This window comes from Epargyreus clarus, unplaced genomic scaffold, assembly GCF_041222505.1.
Source record: "Epargyreus clarus isolate Ecla_fem2 unplaced genomic scaffold, WU_Ecla_fem_2.2 ptg000034l, whole genome shotgun sequence".
NCBI classification, from domain to species: domain Eukaryota; kingdom Metazoa; phylum Arthropoda; class Insecta; order Lepidoptera; family Hesperiidae; genus Epargyreus; species Epargyreus clarus.
The window spans coordinates 11,823,553-11,844,112 of NW_027332239.1; the positions used below are offsets into that span (position 1 = coordinate 11,823,553).

A 20,560-nucleotide genomic window follows, 5' to 3' on the forward strand; every position below is an offset into this window, starting at 1 on the left:
TTATATCATTCAGTAAATAGAGCACATAAAATTCTATTTTAAATAAATTAATAAATAAAATCTATTAATATTTTATTAATTATGTGTTTTGCATATCATTAGAGAATTTTAAGGAAATTCGATATAACCATTAAAGTATATCAGAATTTTATTACCATCATTCATCATCAATAATATATTGTGTAGAGGTTCGCTTCTGAGTGCAGGCCTTTTATAATAAAAATCATGTCACTCGCAATCGTTCCATAACCTCTCTGACCGCACATTTTCAAATCGTCTAAATTAATTATCTGAGTATTTTCTCACATTTTCTAAACATTCCACTTAACGTGAATACAAATATGTACGCAAATAGCCTTACTAAATGATCAAAATACAATCTAATTAACAAAATACTTTTTTCATAATATATAAATTTAACTTTAACCACAATCCATATAAGAGATTCAATTTAATAACGTACTTCTGTATAGTGTAACGTGACTGAGTCACCAAGATAAGCATCTTTGAACGAAAGTTCACTGACTTAGTGCGTTCAAATCATCTGCTACGTAGATTCAAGTAAAAAAGCACGTAAATAAAACATAATAATTAGCTATTTGAATTTCTAAAAGGAAAGAATTGAAATAAAGTCACACATGTATGTCACAATGATTTCATTTTCAATTTTTTAAATGAAATTCGACGGCTATTGTGATGTTGCAGGGCAACGGTTATGAATGGGTAACTATCAGATAACCTTTAAGCATCATTACATTTTTTATGTATCACGTATAAATGGACCTTTATACCCGCACCATAAATCTCGCTATCGATAGCCTACATCAAAATAGTATTGAACTAGTTTAAACGGAACTCAGTTTCGCTAGCTAAAACGGGCATCAAAGAAAACATGATCGTAACTCGTAGTGAGACAGAATATGCAGTATTTAAAATATCTCAGATCTACGAATCCTTTGAAAAGCTATGGAATATAATAATTTAGACAGTGTAAATATTTCAAAATCATAAACTGAAATTTATATTTATTAATTTATAATTTGCATTGTCGCGTACCTGGGGTGGCATAACTACCTACGACTGCAATGTACAGTTATTACTTAAAACTTCAAATTTGTTTCCTAATTCATAGTCAATATTTATTCTAATATACATAGCATCATACGTGCAAAATATTTTTTCATACACAACTACGTAATATTTGAACTGTAATTCAAATTATGAATTATCAGTCTTGTACATTTTATACATAGCTACGTTATTCACGATATATTATACACTGGTATTCTTACAAAACGAATAACCGTCATTTTATTTATATCCTTTTATGTGTTCTAATTGAAATTTTATACATACTTGCTAATATTTTCTCGGACGCCATATTGCATCTGATCATTTAATCAATAACTGATTGCTAAAATAGAAATCACCAGACCATTTTACATTATATTAACTGCATTATGAACACAGTTATTTGATAAAGTTAGACACCTTTCTTGCTAAAATAAATAATCTTACATTATTATACAATTTTAAAATTACATAACAAGTAAATAATTTATATCGGAACTCATCATCGCATGTAACACATTACATCGCGTCTGATCATAGCAATCGTAGAAAAATTTTCGACGGTACTCAAGCAAAACTTCAAATAATTTGTATAGCATAGAAACAAGCCTGCTCATATATTAACTAGTTCTATCGTCATTAAGAAAACGTGAAAAGACAGAATGGATATATTATCGCCATTTTAATATAGCACACAAATTTTTAAAATGTGTCATATTCATTGAAACTTCTAGAAGTAGTTTGGATTATTATGGTATAACCCAAACTGTCAGGCCCGTATTTCAGATTCAAAGACCATAGTTATAATGAAAGGCAAACTCGAACGATACAATGTTATTTTGTATATTATACAAGTATTTGTATTAAAGGTCCCCATAAAATAAGACAAGGTGATGTTTCAATTCCTATAACCCACCAAACGCACTCATCCCCCTTAATTTCTATGCTATCAGGGTTTTTACAGAATCTAAAATTTGTTTGTGAAATTGAAACTTGACGATGAAAAACATGTAAAAATAATTGTGTCGGAAGTCCAATTTTATGGGCACCTCATACATTTAAAAAGTATCATCATTCATTTGAGATTAATATAACGGTCATGATCAATATTATATTCACATGTACATACTTATAATATTGGGAATAAATACGAACACTATGCATTACTCTTTGACTAATAAAATCCTTACTAAAATATAAAACGCATTATATTAATTTATACAGTAAAGGACAAGGATTTGTACAGTACATTGTAATCCATGTTTTATCAAAAGCTACAACATTCCTTGCTAATCTTTATCACATCGCCTCGCATTAGTCTTTCTATCGATCACGCTTACACTAGCATTACAGTAACAATTAGCCAACAAATACCCATTTATTTAAATATTATATTACTCTAAGTTTATAAGAGCATTTTAACTGCCGACAAAATACGTTACAATGAATCATCTCGATTGGTGCATTTAAATGTAATATAATAATTCGGACTTCCATATCAAGTATTACATTACATTACTGCGCTAGCTCAAGGTAAAGTCTGTGATATCATTGATGTAAGTGAAGAAACGACAAGTAGTTCAAATGATAAAATTACGGGCGTGCGGTACACGCGAAGGTTAGAGCTAGTTTCTACTATTTAAAAAAAATGTAGTGAAAGTTATTTTTCCGGTTCTTTATGTCGACCAGTTTACCTCTTTTACGTCTAAAGCAACGGTCTTGAAGACCTACTACGGAAAAGGAATGCGGAACTCATTCACAAAAATGTGAAATTTATACATAAATTACTACACTGGAAAATGTTAACTCAGTCCTATTTTTTAAATGAAACAACCCTAATTTAAATTAAGCAAGCATTATCAAAGTACATGTTTTATTGGCAGGTAAAACGCTCGTATTAAACATTACACTACTGTAGTTTTACTACACTCGTTAAGCATAAGAATAATATTTTACGAGGATAGCACCTCTGTCGTTGGAAACATTTTTCCTTGCGAAATTATTCGAACGTAATCGCTAATTTGCAAAACGAATTAACTAACATAATGATATAGGCACTCGGTATTTATGTGTAATTCGCAGTAAATTAATATGAAGTTTATGTCATAAAATACAGATGTTCAGAATATTTTTTCTTTCATTAATAATTTTTTATAAGATAATAAGACTTAAGAAAAAATAATAAAATTAATTTATTACCTTGAACCGAACTTTAAATTTAATTTCTAATTAGTTATTAGTATATGCGTATATGTGAGAAACACAGCGATTACACAATTAAATACCGAGTGCTTGTCAAAGGAGTTTTAACGTAATGAGCAAAACAAATGAACATTAGACGACTATCAACGTCACTTAAATCGATCAACATGATAAAACTAAAATAGAAACAAAATAAATAACTTGAGTAACATTCCATTAGACACGAACTTAGCTATGTACAATAGGTTGCTTCATAAAACTAGTTATGACTCTTGACTTCACCCACTGTCCTCGACGGAACCATCGCGATCAACGCGTTAACGAACAAAGCAGTTAATATATAACATATTGCACGCCGTCGCATCTACGAGAACTCGTTGAACTGAGCTAGCGCTGTCTTCACCCTGAAACAAAATTTATTACATTAGTTCAGTAAATTCATATGTTTTTTAAATATCTTTTTTTGCAGACATTCTACTTCAGCAGCTTGAGCGCGCGCAGCACGCCTCACTCGGCCAGCCCCCGCCCCCCGCCACTCACTTGTCGTGCAGGTGCTGCGCGTCCTGGCGCGCGCGCAGCAGCTTGAGCGCGCGCAGCACGCCTCACTCAGCCAGCCCCCGCCCCCCGCCACTCACTTGTCGTGCAGGTGCTGCGCGTCCTGGCGCGCGCGCAGCAGCTTGAGCGCGCGCAGCACGCCTCACTCAGCCAGCCCCCGCCCCCCGCCACTCACTTGTTGTGCAGGTGCTGCGCGTCCTGGCGCGCGCGCAGCAGCTTGAGCGCGCGCAGCACGCCTCACTCAGCCAGCCCCCGCCCCCCGCCACTCACTTGTTGTGCAGGTGCTGCGCGTCCTGGCGCGCGCGCAGCAGCTTGAGCGCGCGCAGCACGCCTCACTCAGCCAGCCCCCGCCCCCCGCCACTCACTTGTCGTGCAGGTGCTGCGCGTCCTGGCGCGCGCGCAGCAGCTTGAGCGCGCGCAGCACGCCTCACTCAGCCAGCCCCCGCCCCCCGCCACTCACTTGTCGTGCAGGTGCTGCGCGTCCTGGCGCGCGCGCAGCAGCTTGAGCGCGCGCAGCACGCCGAGCTCGGCCAGCCCCCGCCCCCCGCCACTCACTTGTCGTGCAGGTGCTGCGCGTCCTGGCGCGCGCGCAGCAGCTTGAGCGCGCGCAGCACGCCGAGCTCGGCCAGCCCCCGCCCCCCGCCACTCACTTGTCGTGCAGGTGCTGCGCGTCCTGGCGCGCGCGCAGCAGCTTGAGCGCGCGCAGCACGCCGAGCTCGGCCAGCCCCCGCCCCCCGCCACTCACTTGTCGTGCAGGTGCTGCGCGTCCTGGCGCGCGCGCAGCAGCTTGAGCGCGCGCAGCACGCCGAGCTCGGCCAGCCCCCGCCCCCCGCCACTCACTTGTCGTGCAGGTGCTGCGCGTCCTGGCGCGCGCGCAGCAGCTTGAGCGCGCGCAGCACGCCGAGCTCGGCCAGCCCCCGCCCCCCGCCACTCACTTGTCGTGCAGGTGCTGCGCGTCCTGGCGCGCGCGCAGCAGCTTGAGCGCGCGCAGCACGCCGAGCTCGGCCAGGCGCGCCTGCCGGGCGGCGGCGCCCGCCTCGCCGCGCCACACGAGGTTGCCCGCCACGAACAGCGCCGCCTCCTGCAGCTTGCTCTCCGGGTGCGCCTGCCGACATCCCAATGTACGGTTAATGGTCGATGTTTTGTAGCAACGTTTCTCAAACTTGCTGATATCACGGCTCCATGTGCGAAAACAATACGCAACCATTCTAAAGAAGTGTTATTATGCCCCAAATGTATCGTGACTCAATTTCAAAAACACTATTTTTTATAACATATTAATATAATGAATCAAATAATAAGAAGATGACGCCAATAAAACATAAATAAAAAGGTAAAAAAAAAAACAGATTTATTATTCACGAGACGTTTACTTGCATTTAAAACATTGATTATAACTGTACCAAATAGTCAACTAATTTCCGCAACACGTCCTCGTTGGCCATAATGAGATCCTTTGCCTTCTCGCCATCGCCGATGTTCCCCAGGATGCACAGCGCCTGCTCCTTCACTTCGGCAGGATATGAGCCCTCCAACACTAGTATGACGGCCTGTCAACAATGTATATATTTAATCTAAACCATCCCCTCATGCTTTAAACAAGTGTTAACTAATTTCTAGATGGAAATGTTTTATTGTTTTGTATGTTTGCTTTTGATGTGTGTTTTGTGTCCACTTGATCCTAAGCCTAGTCTCTCATCGTGATATCGCTAGTGTTGTAGATGTGATTTTGTACCACTACCCTCTCTTAATCGAATATCGAACCATTATGACATCATAACGTACACTGGAAGCGGGGGCCGGCTAGGTTTACTGGCAGTTCGATCGTAGCCTCCGACTAATGCGCACGCGCTCCAGGTGTGCCGTGGAATGTCGTCAATTGATTGAAATAACGACTAAGTGAAAGTTCAGTGATTCTTTTCGGTGTAACAATTCATTCCATTGGCTTTATTCACACCCACGAACCGCATATACATTCCTGGTGGTCTGCTAACAAGTATTATAATTTATTAACAAATATTAACATTGTAAACCTGCATGACTTGCGGCGAGTACTCGCTCATGATGGCGTCGATGTGTTGCCGCGTGGAGAGCAAATTCCGCAGCAGGCCGAGCGTCTTCATGATGACCCTGGTGTCGCTGTCACCCAGCAAACGGAACATCTGCTCCGTGCCCAGGGTCGTGAGGATCCGCTGCTTTACTTTCTGATCCGCCTGGAAATAAGGTTAGACATTTTGTAGGTGCTATTAATAATGTAATGATTAGTTTACATCTTATATTATTTTACACTCAAATCTTTTAAAAAATTAAAACAAGTTTCAAATAATAAATCGGAATATTTCGAATAACTTTTTCTTATTTATTATTTTTAATGTAGTAATTATACGTTTTTAGAAAGCTACAAATATGAAGAAGTTTTTTATTAGTCTACTGAATAACTTTCATGTAACTTTTTTCGTTTAAAATCCCTTTAAGTAATCAACTTCAAATAATGATTGCCACTTTACACAGTTAGCAGTCAGCCTTTACCTAAATACAGTAAAAAGCTGCAAATATTATCCTTTTTTTCTTGATTAAATTTGAGTGAAAAATTATTAAAAAATATATAAATCTTAAAAGTAAAATTCAACTTTTTTGTTTTTGCCTAATTACATTTTGAGACAATCAAAAACGGATAAAAAAGCATAATTATAGGGTCAAATACGTCAGTAACGATCTTATTAACAACCTTCTTAAATATATAGGTCGACTGTAATCCTGTACCCTGTAACCCTGTATATTGCCAGAAACAGTTAACAAGATCACTAAAATCGTACCAACCAAATGGGTTCGCCACCTCCATTTACCTGGAAAGCCATGTTCATGAGCGCCCAGATGCCGTTGAGCCGCAGCGCCGCCTCGGGCCGCCGCGTCAGGCTGCACAGCATCTCCACCGCGCCTGTAAGCACGCAATCTTAAAATGTCACATGTTACATCCGTCACATTTAACTTCATGGAAAATTAATAAGAAATACGTAAATTACGTAACAAACATACTGCTAGCTAATATAATCCTACTAATATTATAAATGAGATTGGATTGTTTGTTAATTTATCTTTCTAGCAGCAACCCAATGACTTACCTTGGTCCTTGAAATTTTTTTTAAGCTGCAGCTTTAAATTGCTACAGCTGAAAATTATATCACAATATTAATTATCCATAGATTTATCTTACGCAAAAAGCCAAAATAAATTCATGTATAGTTCTCGCCAAATCGCTAGTCCGCTCTGCACTTGCTTCGCGCAGTCGGGCATTATCGTGTCAAAGTAATTAGCTCAGCATTTATATGTATGTAAAAAATTCTGTCACAGTAAAAAAAAAGATAATTCTTTATTTCTGACACAATAAATTTTGAAACATTACATAGAATTTTTCTTGGTTGCCGACGTAAAACCATATTCCGGTAAAGCATTTTAATTACTTGTAATATAAGCAAAAAATAGCAACAAAAAAATGGTAATAAAAATAATAACAAAAATATAATTAAAACATTACAGGTAATATAAACAAAACAATTTTATATGTGGGCGACTGTACTTTGCTACAAATACAAGTACACATATGATTCAGAGAAGTGCTGAACGCACACTAGCTCGCAATCATAGAGAGCGGCTAGAATGTGAAGGTGGGTCCACCCGCCTCCCTCCGCCTTCATTCCTCTGATACATCTGTTTTGCTTCTGCGACACGTATCGCGCATAGTTAAGAGCGGACTAGCAGTTTGGTGCGATTTATACCTTGATCCAGCATGGGCTCCTTCGCCGGGGAGAACTCCAGCAGCAGGTTGCAGAGTGTGGAGGAGCCCACCGTGAGCAGCTCCATGCCGGGCGACTCCGACAGCAGCTGCATCAGCGGCCGCCACACGCCGTGGTCCTGACACATCAATGTAACAACACTTATTAATTGACACATTTGATCCCCGACCAGGTAGGTATGTAACATTTATGTTTCTGCTGTGCGTTAGGGTATTTTGGACGATAGTTATAATGTGTCCATTACAACCACAAACAATAATAAAGAGAATCTGAATATAATAAGCCTATATGAGTGTGCCGAGCGTTATTTATTTATACAAGGTGTATTTTTCAAATAAGCCTTCAGGCCCAAATCCGAAACTGTAAGGATAAACGAAAAATGCTGAAAGAAGTTACGAGGCCGATTTTGATAAAAACTAAAACTGCATCATTACTTTTTTAAAATTTCTTTTTCCCTAGCCGGGAATCGAACGAGTTCGTTTTGAAAAAAATACATCTCTATATTATTCCACTATCTGATAGTGTTGCTCTGATAAGGATCAAATTCTGAGAAGTAATGATAAATGACAAACTAAAGGCCTCAATTTTAAGAAAAAACAATTTTTTTTATAATAATTTGGCAGTTAAGTTCCCGCCATTCATTAATTTAATCAAATCGTGTATTAACTAATTTTTGACCTAATGTTTAAAATCAATCGAAAGCGGACATTTTGTTCTCCAAGAATTTATATTGTTATGTTCGACTTAATTAAGGTTATTTTTAGGACCATTATAATAGATTTTTGCTATGAACCTATAAGTGTGCCAAGCGTTATTTATTTATATATTTTCATCTTTAGAATTGAAAAGTCTATTCATGGGAAAATAATATTGCAATTTAGTAATTATTAATACATGCAATATAGTATAATTATAAAGGCGTATAATGACAAGGCAAAAAGTAATAAAGCTAAATACTAATTGAAAAAACTCACTTTAGTATTTTACAACAAATAACAATGTAGTATAATGGAAATTCTACAAATACAGTATTACAAAGTAGCTTGACATGCAATATTTACCTGTGCGCAATTACCTGAAATGTGGTCCGTAACTGCTGCACTGACCTTGATAGCGAATGGAGACACCTCACTGCCGCTAGTCTTACCTGAAAAACATGTATTACACCATAATAATGTATCATTAATTATTATGAACAATGTTGCGTTTATTTATTGAGGTTAATAATCTTAATTTGGTTATTAAACTTTCTTCAAAAATATATTCGTATACGAATACACAATCTCACCCACTGAAGCATACACATCCCCAACCTTTTTCATCTTGAGTCAAGCAAAAAAGGTTTGATGATGCCAACAGTACCCGTTCCAAAATGTTTCATAGTTAAACGTAATAACAATTTCTATTATACCAATTTACACATTAAACCAACACAACATATAAATAATAGTTTCAAAAACTAAAAAACGCTTTTTTTGCTAATTGAACTAAAACCTAGAAAATATTTTTTAATGACAAGGAGTTTAAGAGTAAAGAGTTTTGTCATTAAAAATTATTTTCTAGTTTTTAGTTAAATTTGCAATAAAAGCGTGTTTTTTTTTAACCATTATTTATTTTTTAGTCTGTGACAAACTCATAAATTGAGGAATTAATTAATCCAATAAGGATACTGGAACACCATTATCAAATTATCGCATTTTCATCGGTCCTTGGTACGTGTACAAAGTTTCAAATTAATCAGAGTTGTGGAAGTTGGTGAAAATTATGATCAAATATTCCGTTACATACATACAAACATACATACATAGATACAACCTAAGCTAATAAAAGCGTGTTAAAAGTCTCCGCATCGAACTGTACCAACAATAATTATAGTTCAAAAAACTAAAAAACACGCTTTTATGATAAAATCAACTAAAAAGTAGAAAATAATTTTCAATCTAAGAATCAATTAAGGAACAGTAAATAGTATAATTGTGGAAAAAGTGTGGGGCGCTTTTCGAACCTGATAAATGGAGCAACCTAAGCTAATAAAAGCGTGTTAAAAGTCTCCGCATCGAACTGTACCAACAATAATTATAGTTCAAAAAACTAAAAAACACGCTTTTATGATAAAATCAACTAAAAAGTAGAAAATAATTTTCAATCTAAGAATCAATTAAGGAACAGTAAATAGTATAATTGTGGAAAAAGTGTGGGGTGCTTTTCGAACCTGATAAATGGAGCACCCCACACTTTTTCCACAATTATACTATTTACTGTTCCTTAATTGATTCTTAGATTGAAAATTATTTTCTACTTTTTAGTTGATTTTATCATAAAAGCGTGTTTTTTAGTTTTTTGAACTATAATTATTTATTAATTTTTAGTATTTCTCGTTATAGCGACCACCATTATTCATCGTTTGTAAAAAAATCAAGTGTCTATCTATTACGATTTAAGAGATAAAGCCCAACGACAGACGAACAGACCGCAGAGGGTTTCGTTTTAACCTTTGAGTACGGAATCCTAAAAATCATTATACAAGAGGGCATTATAGATATGTTTCAGAACATTTGAGTTATAGGGAAATAACATTATTATTTTCTAAACTAAAAATCACGATATATAAATTACGCCTATTGAAACTAAATAGCAATAATTATTATTTGCAATCTAAAGTTGCGATGAACTTTGCTGAAGGTGCTTGAAAATTCTCGCCTCGAAAATCGTTAATCCTGAGGATGTTGATAAGGACAATGGTACAAAACTATTAATGTTTAAAATATTGAATTGTCATCGGTCCTTAATAAGTATGCCAAATTTCGAGTTAATCCGACGTTTTGAAGGGGGTTAAAATCATGTTCAAAGATTCCGTTACATACTAACATACCAACATATCAACATACATACGTCTGAAGCTAATAAAAGCGTGTTAAAAATAAAGACATTACTCACATTAGACTCAGAGTTGTTCATGCCGTTGACGACGTGCACCATTAGGCCGTGCGTCTCGATGATGCGCTTGCGGATGTCCTCGTCATTGGCTCCGAGCGACGCGAAACACTTGAAGGCGCCTTGCTTGGCCGCCGCCGACGGACAGTTCACGATCTCCGCGAGCGAGATCATCAGGTGGTTGGAGATGGCCGCCAGCCGCTGGAGGGAAGTGTCTACCTGATGGAGGATTGTGTTGTAATTTATCTACAGGTGGTAGGACTCTGCGGGGTTTCACTGCATAATACGACCGCCACATCGCAGCAAGGTTAAGCATCGGCTGGATCTGGTTTGAAAGAGGGTACTGGGACATCATTTTTTAAAATTTGCAACATAATTGACATTTTCCTGTAATGAATCATTATAATAACGTCGCAGTGAAAGTTTGGCTTAAATTTAATGATAATGATGACTTTGCGAATTATTGAAAAAAAATGTGTACCATCTACCCAATAAAACTGCTTCGTGCACATTGTCATCATCTTAACTAATTCTAGGATTCGATCCCCCGAATATTTAAGTAAGGTATTCCAATCTCAAATCACTGGGCTATCGCTACTATCGCATAGCTAATTAAAACAAAAATGCGTATGTACCTCGGCCAAGTATGCCAAAGTTTCGGCGGCAGTCGCCCTGATGTCCTCCGGCATGTCTTTAGTGCACAGCCGCGCCAAACATGGCAACGCTCCAAATACCACCCTGCAATTAAAGTATTATTCATACATATATTTACGCACTTAATTACTGGCAGAGAATTTTCAACCATACCTTCTTATAAAGAGAGACACAGAGAAAGATATTTAGGTAACCAAAAACAATCCCGGAAATAGGTTAGATTGTTGTCAATATGTTTAAATTGAATGATTTATGTGAAGATGATGTCGACTCTTTAGGATAGGAGCCAAACTCCACTTTGTTTTAGATATGAAAACTTACAAACAATAAACAATATTGACAGTATTTTTTAATAACATTGAATAGATAGATTATTAATAACGGGCATTAAAATATGTCATCTTGACACTTAATAATAACATTCTTTTTAATACGCTTTTATTTAAAGCCTGGCACCAATTATAACGTCGATCTATTACCAAGAAAAACGTTTACTCAATATTTCTGCACTTGGTATGTATACTTTGAAACCCATTAATAGCCGTGCACTCTCAGCACCTAAGGCACATAGCCATATCAACAAGTATCATAGTATTGAGGACAAGCTGTGCCCCGCGGTTTCATCCGCGTTAAAAATAAATAACGCGGGGAAACCGCGGGGCACAGCTTGTTCTAAAATATAAGTAGCCTAAGTTACTCCTTATTACATCAGCTACCTGCCAACAAAAGTCCCGTCAAAATCGGTCCAGCCATTTCAGAGATTAGCCAGAACAAACAGACAGACAGACTGACAAAAAAATAAATAATGTTATCTTGGTGTACGTGCCGTATGTATATACAATAATATACATGTAGTAAAAAGCAATATTGAAAACAGACACTCCAATTTTATTTATATGTATCATTGCATTGAGGGTAAGGGTACTGGTGTGAACTGACCTGGTGTCGTCGGGCGGCAGCGCGCCGGCGCGGTGCATGAAGGTGAGGCAGCGCGCCGCCACCAGCGCCACGGCCAGCGGCTTGTCGCGCGACACCAGCCCCGACAGCATCTCCGGGATCGAGCGCTCGCCGTGCCTGCGCCCACACAAACATAGTAGATCCTTCTGTAGGGCACTAACCTAACCTAACACGAACGACAAACATAGTAGCTCCTTCTGTAGTGCACTAACCTAACCTAACACGAACGACAAACATAGTAGCTCCTTCTGTAGTGCACTAACCTAACCTAACACGAACGACAAACATAGTAGCTCCTTCTGTAGTGCACTAACCTAACCTAACACGAACGACAAACATAGTAGCTCCTTCTGTAGTGCACTAACCTAACCTAACACGAACGACAAACATAGTAGCTCCTTCTGTAGTGCATCACCGCCACAACTTTTTTATAATAAAGGAGTAGCAGACGGGCATGCAGTCCACCTGATGGTAAGTGGCTACTGCCGCCCATGGACATCTATAATCAACCCCAGATAGGATTAGATATTCCTACCTGAAGTCGGCCACAGATGCGCCGCTACCCCTGAGGACTAAGCTGGAACGCCTCGGAAAAGTCTGTATCCCTTACCACAACCCTTCAAAACGGAACGCAGCAGTGCCTAACACTGCTGTTATTCGGTAGCAATAGTTAGGTAGGTAGTTAGGTAAAAACATAATGATTTCTGCATAAAACCGGTGTTACGCCTTGCTGTGTTTGAAGGGTGTGGTGAGGGACACGTACTTTTTCGAGGCGTTCCAGCTTAGTCCTCAGGGTGACCGACCCATCTGTCAACGATCTCAGGTAGTAGGTTGAAGGTGGTAGAACCCTTTGTGGCTTAACTCCGGCGGCACCACCGCCACCTGGTTTGATGGATCTGGTAAGGAAGATGTACTTTTCTGAAACATTCCAACTCCGTCCTCATGGGAAGTGACGTGTGACCGACCTCAGCTAGGAATCTAATCTTATCTGGGTTAATATCCCCATATTGGGGGAGATAAAAATCCAGACAGTCCAGATACTCATAGACAAAAAAAATCACGTTTTAAGTTGCGAATAAATACGCAGTTACCATACCTTTCCACTCAGGATGCAACAACGCTTGACACTACTGTTATAAGTTAGAGACAGATATGGCGATGGCGTCGAGTCTCCCGAATAAAAAGACAAAAAGTTCCGATTACTTTCAATAATAAAATTGCACATGTTCTTTACTTGGAAACCAAATACCTTGAAACCAAAAATTAACGCCTTTTAAATTTTTGAAATAAATGGCCCTAGTAAATATGAAATCTTGTCGAATCGGGATTACTTAACTTCGAACGAATTATGAGGATGTGTGTGCGTAGATAGACAGATTCATACTGAAGATTAATATATAGGACTACTAGCCTTTATTTTATAAAAAAAAATATGAATATGCAAGCGTGCGATTCTACAGCGCAACACAGAATCCTACAAAGGCAGTTACTAACCTTGATCTAATTTTACTGATAAAATTATTTGAAGACGCATTTAATTTAATAAATAACGTCGTAAAATTGGACGCGCGTTCAAACGCGTATTTTCAGTAAACGCATTCGACAATTGCGTCAGACCTCGTTTATATGATTCAGATTTTGGGTACGAGTCCAAATTAAACATAATACCGACTGCAATACTGCGCAACATAACGAAAAACGGGCATTCACCTCGCAAACGAGTTAAGACGCTAATGGAGTATTTATATAAGGCTAATTTATTTCTACATTAAAAATTTAAAACAGAAGACACTGGGAAAATTTATTAACATTTACACGTGCGCCGAATGACCCATTTAATACGAAAGTGACAAATCGAAATTTTGAAAGGAAAAGACATCAAAGCATCTTTCGGTTAAAGAATAAAACACACAACACACACACACACACAAAAAATACCATAAATAAAGTACCAAGGCGTTTGAGCTTTTTAAAACAACCGCTATACATATTGTAAGCTCATTATTATGCTTAACAAGTCAGACAACCGGTTTTAATTTTTCGGTTACCTATTTTTCTGGTAAAGTCGACGATTTCATTAATTTGGATAAATCTTTAAAGAAAAAATACATTAAGGCTAGAATATGTTTGTCAAATCTGTAAAGAGCAGTTCCCTTCAATCCCTGGGATAAGTGATTCCAAGTTTATCTTAAGAAAATGTCCTCATTTACCGACTTCGAAGAGGAGGAGGGTGCTTTATGATGTTTTTTATTCCTTGGCTATCACGTGAAAAGTAATTAGATTTTTTAATTAATTTTACATTTCAATGTATTATTAATTATGATTAATATTATTACTAACACATTTTGATTGGTAATCATAGATTAGTAAAGATTACTCACGCCTAACAAGAAAATGTGCCCAGTTTTGAGAATTGAAATAGTTGCGTAAAAAAGTTTTGCCACGTCTCCGTGCTAAAATGTCCCTAAAATATTTGAAATAATTATTTATTTATTACGTAAATTACGTAATTATTACGTAAATTAGTTAATTATTCGTAATTTTTCTCTAAAAATGATTTTATTTGTCAAGGATTCAAAAAAAGAACTTACTAAAATAAGCCATTTGTGGCTTCATTCAATTTCAAGGCGGCGAAGTATCTTTACTAATCTATGTTGGTAATATAAAAAAGTCAACTAAATCAAGTACGAAGCGTTTTTGCAGTTGGATTTTATTAAAATTCATATTGTAACTACATAAAATTCATATTGTAACTACATAAAGGGCCCTTCTCGCGAAGCTTCCATCTTACGGTCTTCCCGAGAGGTTGTGCACATGGACAGCCAGTTTTCTGTCTGAGCGGCAAATCAAAGTCGTAGTTGACGGGTGCTGCTCAGACACGAAGCCTGTTAATGCTGGCGTGCCCCAGGGCTCTGTCCTCTCTCCCACGCTATTCATTCTGCATATCAATGACATGTTGCAAAAATCTAGCAGCATTCATTGCTATGCAGATGATAGTACGGGAGATGCTGTGTACACAGGCCGTGCAAACACCTCTCGGACTCTCGTGGAGGAAAGCAGAATCCGACTTGTGTCTGAAATCGAGAACTCTCTGGAGCAGGTCTCGACATGGGGTCGACTTAACCTTGTTGAGTTCAACCCCACGAAGACGCAAGTCTGCGCGTTCACCGCTAAAAAAACCCCATTCGTCATAGCGCCACGGTTCCAGGGAATTCCACTCACCATTGATAAAAGTATAGGGATCCTAGGAGTTGACATATCGTGTGATGTGCAATACCGGGGTCATTTGGACGTTAAGGCGAAGTTGGCATCAAGGAAGCTGGGCGTTCTGAACAGAGCGAAGCGGTACTTCACTGCGGGGCAACTCCTTCTGCTTTATAAGGCGCAAGTGAGACCCCACATGGAGTACTGCTCGCATCTCTGGGCAGGAGCACCCCAATACCAACTTAACCCACTTGACTCCGTACAGAAACGCGCAGTACGAATCGTCAACGATCCGAGGATTTCCGATCGGCTAGAACCTTTAAGTTTACGGAGGGACATAGGTTCCCTCTGCGTGTTCTACCGGCTTTACAATGGTGAGTGTTCCCAGGAACTATTTGACCTGGTGCCTACATCACCGTTCCTCCATCGCACCACTCGCCGAAGGATGAAGTTCCATCCACACCAACTGGACTCGTGGCGGTCCTCCGCGGTTCGATTTGCGCGGACGTTCTTGCCACGGACGTGCAAAATGTGGAATGAACTTCCTTCTGAGGTATTCCCGGAGCGCTATGACATGGGGCTCTTCAAAAAAGGTGCAAAAAGAGCTCTCCTTCAAAGCCGGCGATGCATTGGCGACTCCTCTGGTGTTGCAAATGTCCATAGGCGACGTTGACTACTTTCCATCAGGTAGCACGTCTGCTTTATCGTCAGGTTCAAATAGAAAAAAAAAAAAAAAACAAAAAAAAAAAAACATAAAACAGAAACTTAAAAGAAGAGCCAGAACTCACAGAGCTCCTTATAGATTGGTCTTTTGTTTTGTAAATGACAACAATATTTTACCTCCATTTTCGAACCACTACGCGTGTGCGATTTTCAAGCGAAGTCTAAAGAAAATCGCTATGTGTGTCATAAGCTTAGAGTATGCTTGCTTTACTTTGTACGATGCAACTTTTTCCTATCTATAGATGTTAATGATAAAATGCATACCTTAAGTGGATTTGTGTATCTTGAAAGTTTATTTATAACTAGTTTATTAATATCCACACTATACACTTTCTGATATTTGTGGGTTAGTCCTCGCTTATTTCTTTGTTTACTATTATGTCTGAGAGGCAAACTATTTTCACAATAAAATGAAGTCACGCCTATCGACTACCACCTAAAAGTATTTTTTGTTGTAAATTTAAATTATTCTGCATATCATGGTAATAAAAACTAATATCAGTATTTTAATATATCCAACAGATTTTTGTCAATTGCCAACAAACGCTAAGACTTTTTATAAGCAGCGATAAAAAATAATCCATTACTTGGCAGAAAGCACAAGTGGACTAAGCTTTTTGTAATGTATGTGATAACTGATAACATTCACCCACACAATAATGGCAATGAGGAGAGAAATCAAAATAAACACTCGGTCATTCAAAAGCATTAGACTTACAAGGGAAATTATCCTACTTTTATATCTGTCTAATTTGTTTGCGGCTTATATATGGTCAGGTTTCAATGACTTAAAAAAATCGAAGTAAAGGAAACCTCATCCTTTTCAAAGGGTATCCTACAAGGGACTGAACAAAAAAAACACATATTTTCAAAACATACCTAGAAATCAAGCATGAAGCATATTTATAAGTAAAAATAAACTTATATTCACCTATCACAATATCAGAACGTACAAAGAATCGATCAAGAATGAACATTACTAAAAAGTAAAAATAATTATAGTTTAAAAACTAAAAACACGCTAAAATCGCACAAGGAAACGAAGGACGATGTTGATGAATGGGATAAAATTATAAAAATCGTGTATTGTCATCTGTTCTTGATAATTGTTCAAAATTTTAATTTAATCGGACTGTCCAACTTGGGTAAAAATCGAGTTCAAAGATTCCGTTACATACATACATACATACATACATACATATATACAACCCAAAGTAATAAAAGCGTGGGAGAGTGAGAGTTTAGTTGCAAATGAATTCATATGACACTAACCTAGTATTGAGCGCAATTTCAGAGACATTAGCATTCTTGAAGCACATGGCAGCGAGGAGGTCGAGCGCAGGCAGCGCGCGGCCCAGCGGCGGCCCGGACGCCGGCCGCGACGCCAGCAGCGCGGCGATGGCGGCGCACGCGCCCGCCGAGCACAGCGCCTCCTGCTCCGTGGGCCCGCCGCACCAGATCGACAGGATGCGCACCACGCACGCGCGGGCGTTCGGTGAGCCCTCGCGAGCTATTTCTGCGTAAAGATGTTAAATGGCTTGCATTCTCCTTTAAATCCTCCTGCTAGCTGGCTTTGTGGTTCAACTCCGGCGGCACCACCGCCACACCTATTTCTGCCTTATAACAGCAGTGTTAAGCGCTGCTATGTTCTGGTTTGAAGCGTGAGGTAAGGGAGACATACTTTTCCGATGCGTTCCAGCTTAGTCCTCAGGGATATCGGCGCATCTGTGGCCGACCTCAGGTTGGAATATCTAATCCTATCTGGGGTTGATTACGTATGTCCATTGGCGGCAGTAGCCGCTTACCATCAGGTAGACTGCATGCTCGTCTGCTACTCCTATATTATAAAAAAAAATCTCTTTTAGATCCTGCTGCTAGGTGGAGATCATTCTCACTACTTGAGAGTGACCTCCATATCTGGAGCATTCTCAAGTATGCTTGAATGAGGATTTTTAGAGCATAGAGCATAGTAAGGTATGTCAAAATACTTAAAAGATTTTAACCTTATTCATTAAGTCTTTAGTTATTCCTAGGTCGGCTAGATTTTTAATGTGCAAGATTGAAATGTGCAAACACAAAAATAAATACAATTTTCTATCTCTTGTCCAAATTTATTTTCAAATTGGCTATTACTTAGTATTACTTATACTATTAAGTAGTAGGTTTTACAGGGTAATTTTATAACTCTCACAATAACAGGTATTTTCTTATTTACTAAATTATTATGTACTAAAGTATGAGAGGGATAGTTTAGGAAAAACTCACGTGTCAGTCTCATCAGGAGCCTCATGTCTGATGGCAGAGCACTGATGGGCGCTGGAGGATGTAGAAATACATTCCGTAATGCACATAGTGCAGCTTCAAGAAGTTTAGTGTCCAAAGGGGCAGTCTTTAGTAACTCGACCAATGCTGTTGCTGTGCCTTGCTCGACTAGTTCAGCTACATTTTCTGGTGTGCCTTTTGCTAAAGATCCTGTATAATAACATTATCACGAATGAGAGGTAAATATATAATGTAGTTAAGTCTCATATCTAAGCAACTAACGAAACCATAATATACTTCATAATTATATGCTTGATATTTATAGTAGTTTTGTTAGTAGTCTTCATTCATTATACTTATTATTAATTTGTTTATCTAAAGTAAACAAAAAAAAGAGATATCTCGGTGTTCATACATATAATTAGTACAACAAGTTACATACAAGATATTGCATATGTAAAAACACTCCACTGATCATTAACTGAATGGGTACTGGTCGCAAGCAATTTGTCAATTTATGACATTGAAGTCAGTAAGTGAGACTTCAACAGGCTGTAGCCACAATATATTATACACTTGATAGATTGATACATACATGATATTTAATGCACTGTGTAAATTAAGATATTGGACTTGTTATAATCAACATTCCACTTTTGCAATCATATAAATACTTCAATAACAGATATTTCTTATACTTTGTAGTAAACAGTTAGCACATCAAGTACACAAGTGTTATGGGTAGTTATAATGATAATATAAGTTATGTGACACTGATAACAAAGGGCAATCCAAGTATCAAAGTATGTATAACAAAACACATCTCATAATATTATACATCTTGTGTCTAAGACACAAGAAGTATGATTAGAATAGATACCTTTTTGAATTTCAAGAACTTTGTTTGTTTTTCACATATTAGATATATCAGTGAATTTAATTTTTAAGGAAAACATTGTGAAGAAACCTTTAAAAATATACCTGAGAGACCTTTAAAAATATTCTCGAAAGGATGTGAAGTTTGACAATATGCACTTGGCCAACACGGCCTATGACCTATTCCTTCTCATTCACAGAGGAGACTCAAGCCAAGCAGTGGGATAATAATTTGTTGATGACGAAAACTTTGTTTCTCAAACTCTAGTTGCATACTTAGTTTTACTATATTATAATATATTATTTGAGATTTATGAAGTAATTTAACTTAACAAGTGGACTTTGGACATTGTTTAATGATGATTACACATTTTTAACAAGTGTTAAAGTAAAGGTTTTAATTACATGTTATTAAGCTGCAAATAGAAGATATCTTGGAGTTCCTGAAAAATGTTTCTGATGCTGTATGGAGGGTGATCTTGTTATCACAATTCTCTTTAATCATACCATTCAACGAGGAGCAAGAACCATGCTATTTAAAAAATACAGATGTGAACCTCCTCTTTTTAACTTAATTAAACACAGTATCAGTTTTGTTGATACCTTTGGCAAATTATAAAGAGTTCTACCACATTTGGTACCATTCTGATAATTACTTTCTCACACTATTTTCTTTCAACAGATACACAGAATGAGAGTAATGATAAATAAAATATTTTTTCAAATCCTGCTTAAATATGAGAACTGTGCTCACCTATTGTGATGGTAGCTTCAAGTCGTATATTGGGGTCAGTGTCTTCTAGCATCAGCTGTAGCAGCCGGGGAACGATACCCTGCTGGATCACGGAACTCTTCTGCCGGTTGCTACCGATAACGGAATTCTTCAGTGTCACTAATGCTTCTATAATCTTCGCAGAGTCCGATGAATACAATTCGTCGATGTATGATCGCGAGCTTTCGATATCCTTTCGGCAAAACGATATAGGTTATAAACAAGTGGAACGCCATACATTATTTTGTACACAAAAATCAAACGTTTTACCCACCATAAATACAGTTAGTTGCTGCATATTTTGTCAAATTTACGCAGCACTGTTGTTAAAAATATCGTCACAGTTTTCTTGGGAAACCGATTGGCGCAAGATTGGCGAATACGCTGTCGTTGTCAATTCACCATCCATTACCACCTGTCATGTCACGCATGATCAAAACAGACTATACCATTTTAAGCACAGATGACAAAAGTTTATGTTGATTAAGCAATTAGTTATTTACAAAGTTAATTTTAAAAAATACAAAAAAGAAACAAAAATAACTGCATGTAACTA

The 20,560-nt window shown here is 38.0% G+C and overlaps 1 protein-coding gene across 4 annotated transcripts; it reads right to left on the reverse strand.

Moving 5' to 3' along the window:
• Positions 1-1,626: 1,626 nt before the first annotated feature.
• On the reverse strand, positions 1,627-20,422 carry LOC140755782 (armadillo repeat-containing protein 8). Of its 4 annotated transcripts, none has more exons than XM_073091104.1 (14): positions 20,279-20,422; positions 19,987-20,197; positions 18,360-18,566; positions 17,367-17,610; positions 12,150-12,284; positions 11,192-11,294; positions 10,560-10,775; positions 8,698-8,769; positions 7,605-7,740; positions 6,675-6,766; positions 5,862-6,041; positions 5,232-5,378; positions 4,764-4,933; positions 1,627-3,677 (listed from the first exon to the last, which is right to left on the reverse strand). In XM_073091104.1, the coding sequence occupies exons 1-14, from the start codon at positions 20,300-20,302 to the stop codon at positions 3,638-3,640; spliced, it is 1,977 nt and encodes a 658-aa protein (XP_072947205.1). In that variant the 5' UTR covers positions 20,303-20,422; the 3' UTR covers positions 1,627-3,637. The 4 variants fall into 4 exon arrangements, with proteins under 4 accessions (XP_072947205.1, XP_072947204.1, XP_072947203.1 ...); XM_073091103.1 differs by having other exon boundaries at positions 5,853-6,041; XM_073091102.1 differs by having other exon boundaries at positions 6,675-6,781.
• Positions 20,423-20,560: the final 138 nt, after the last annotated feature.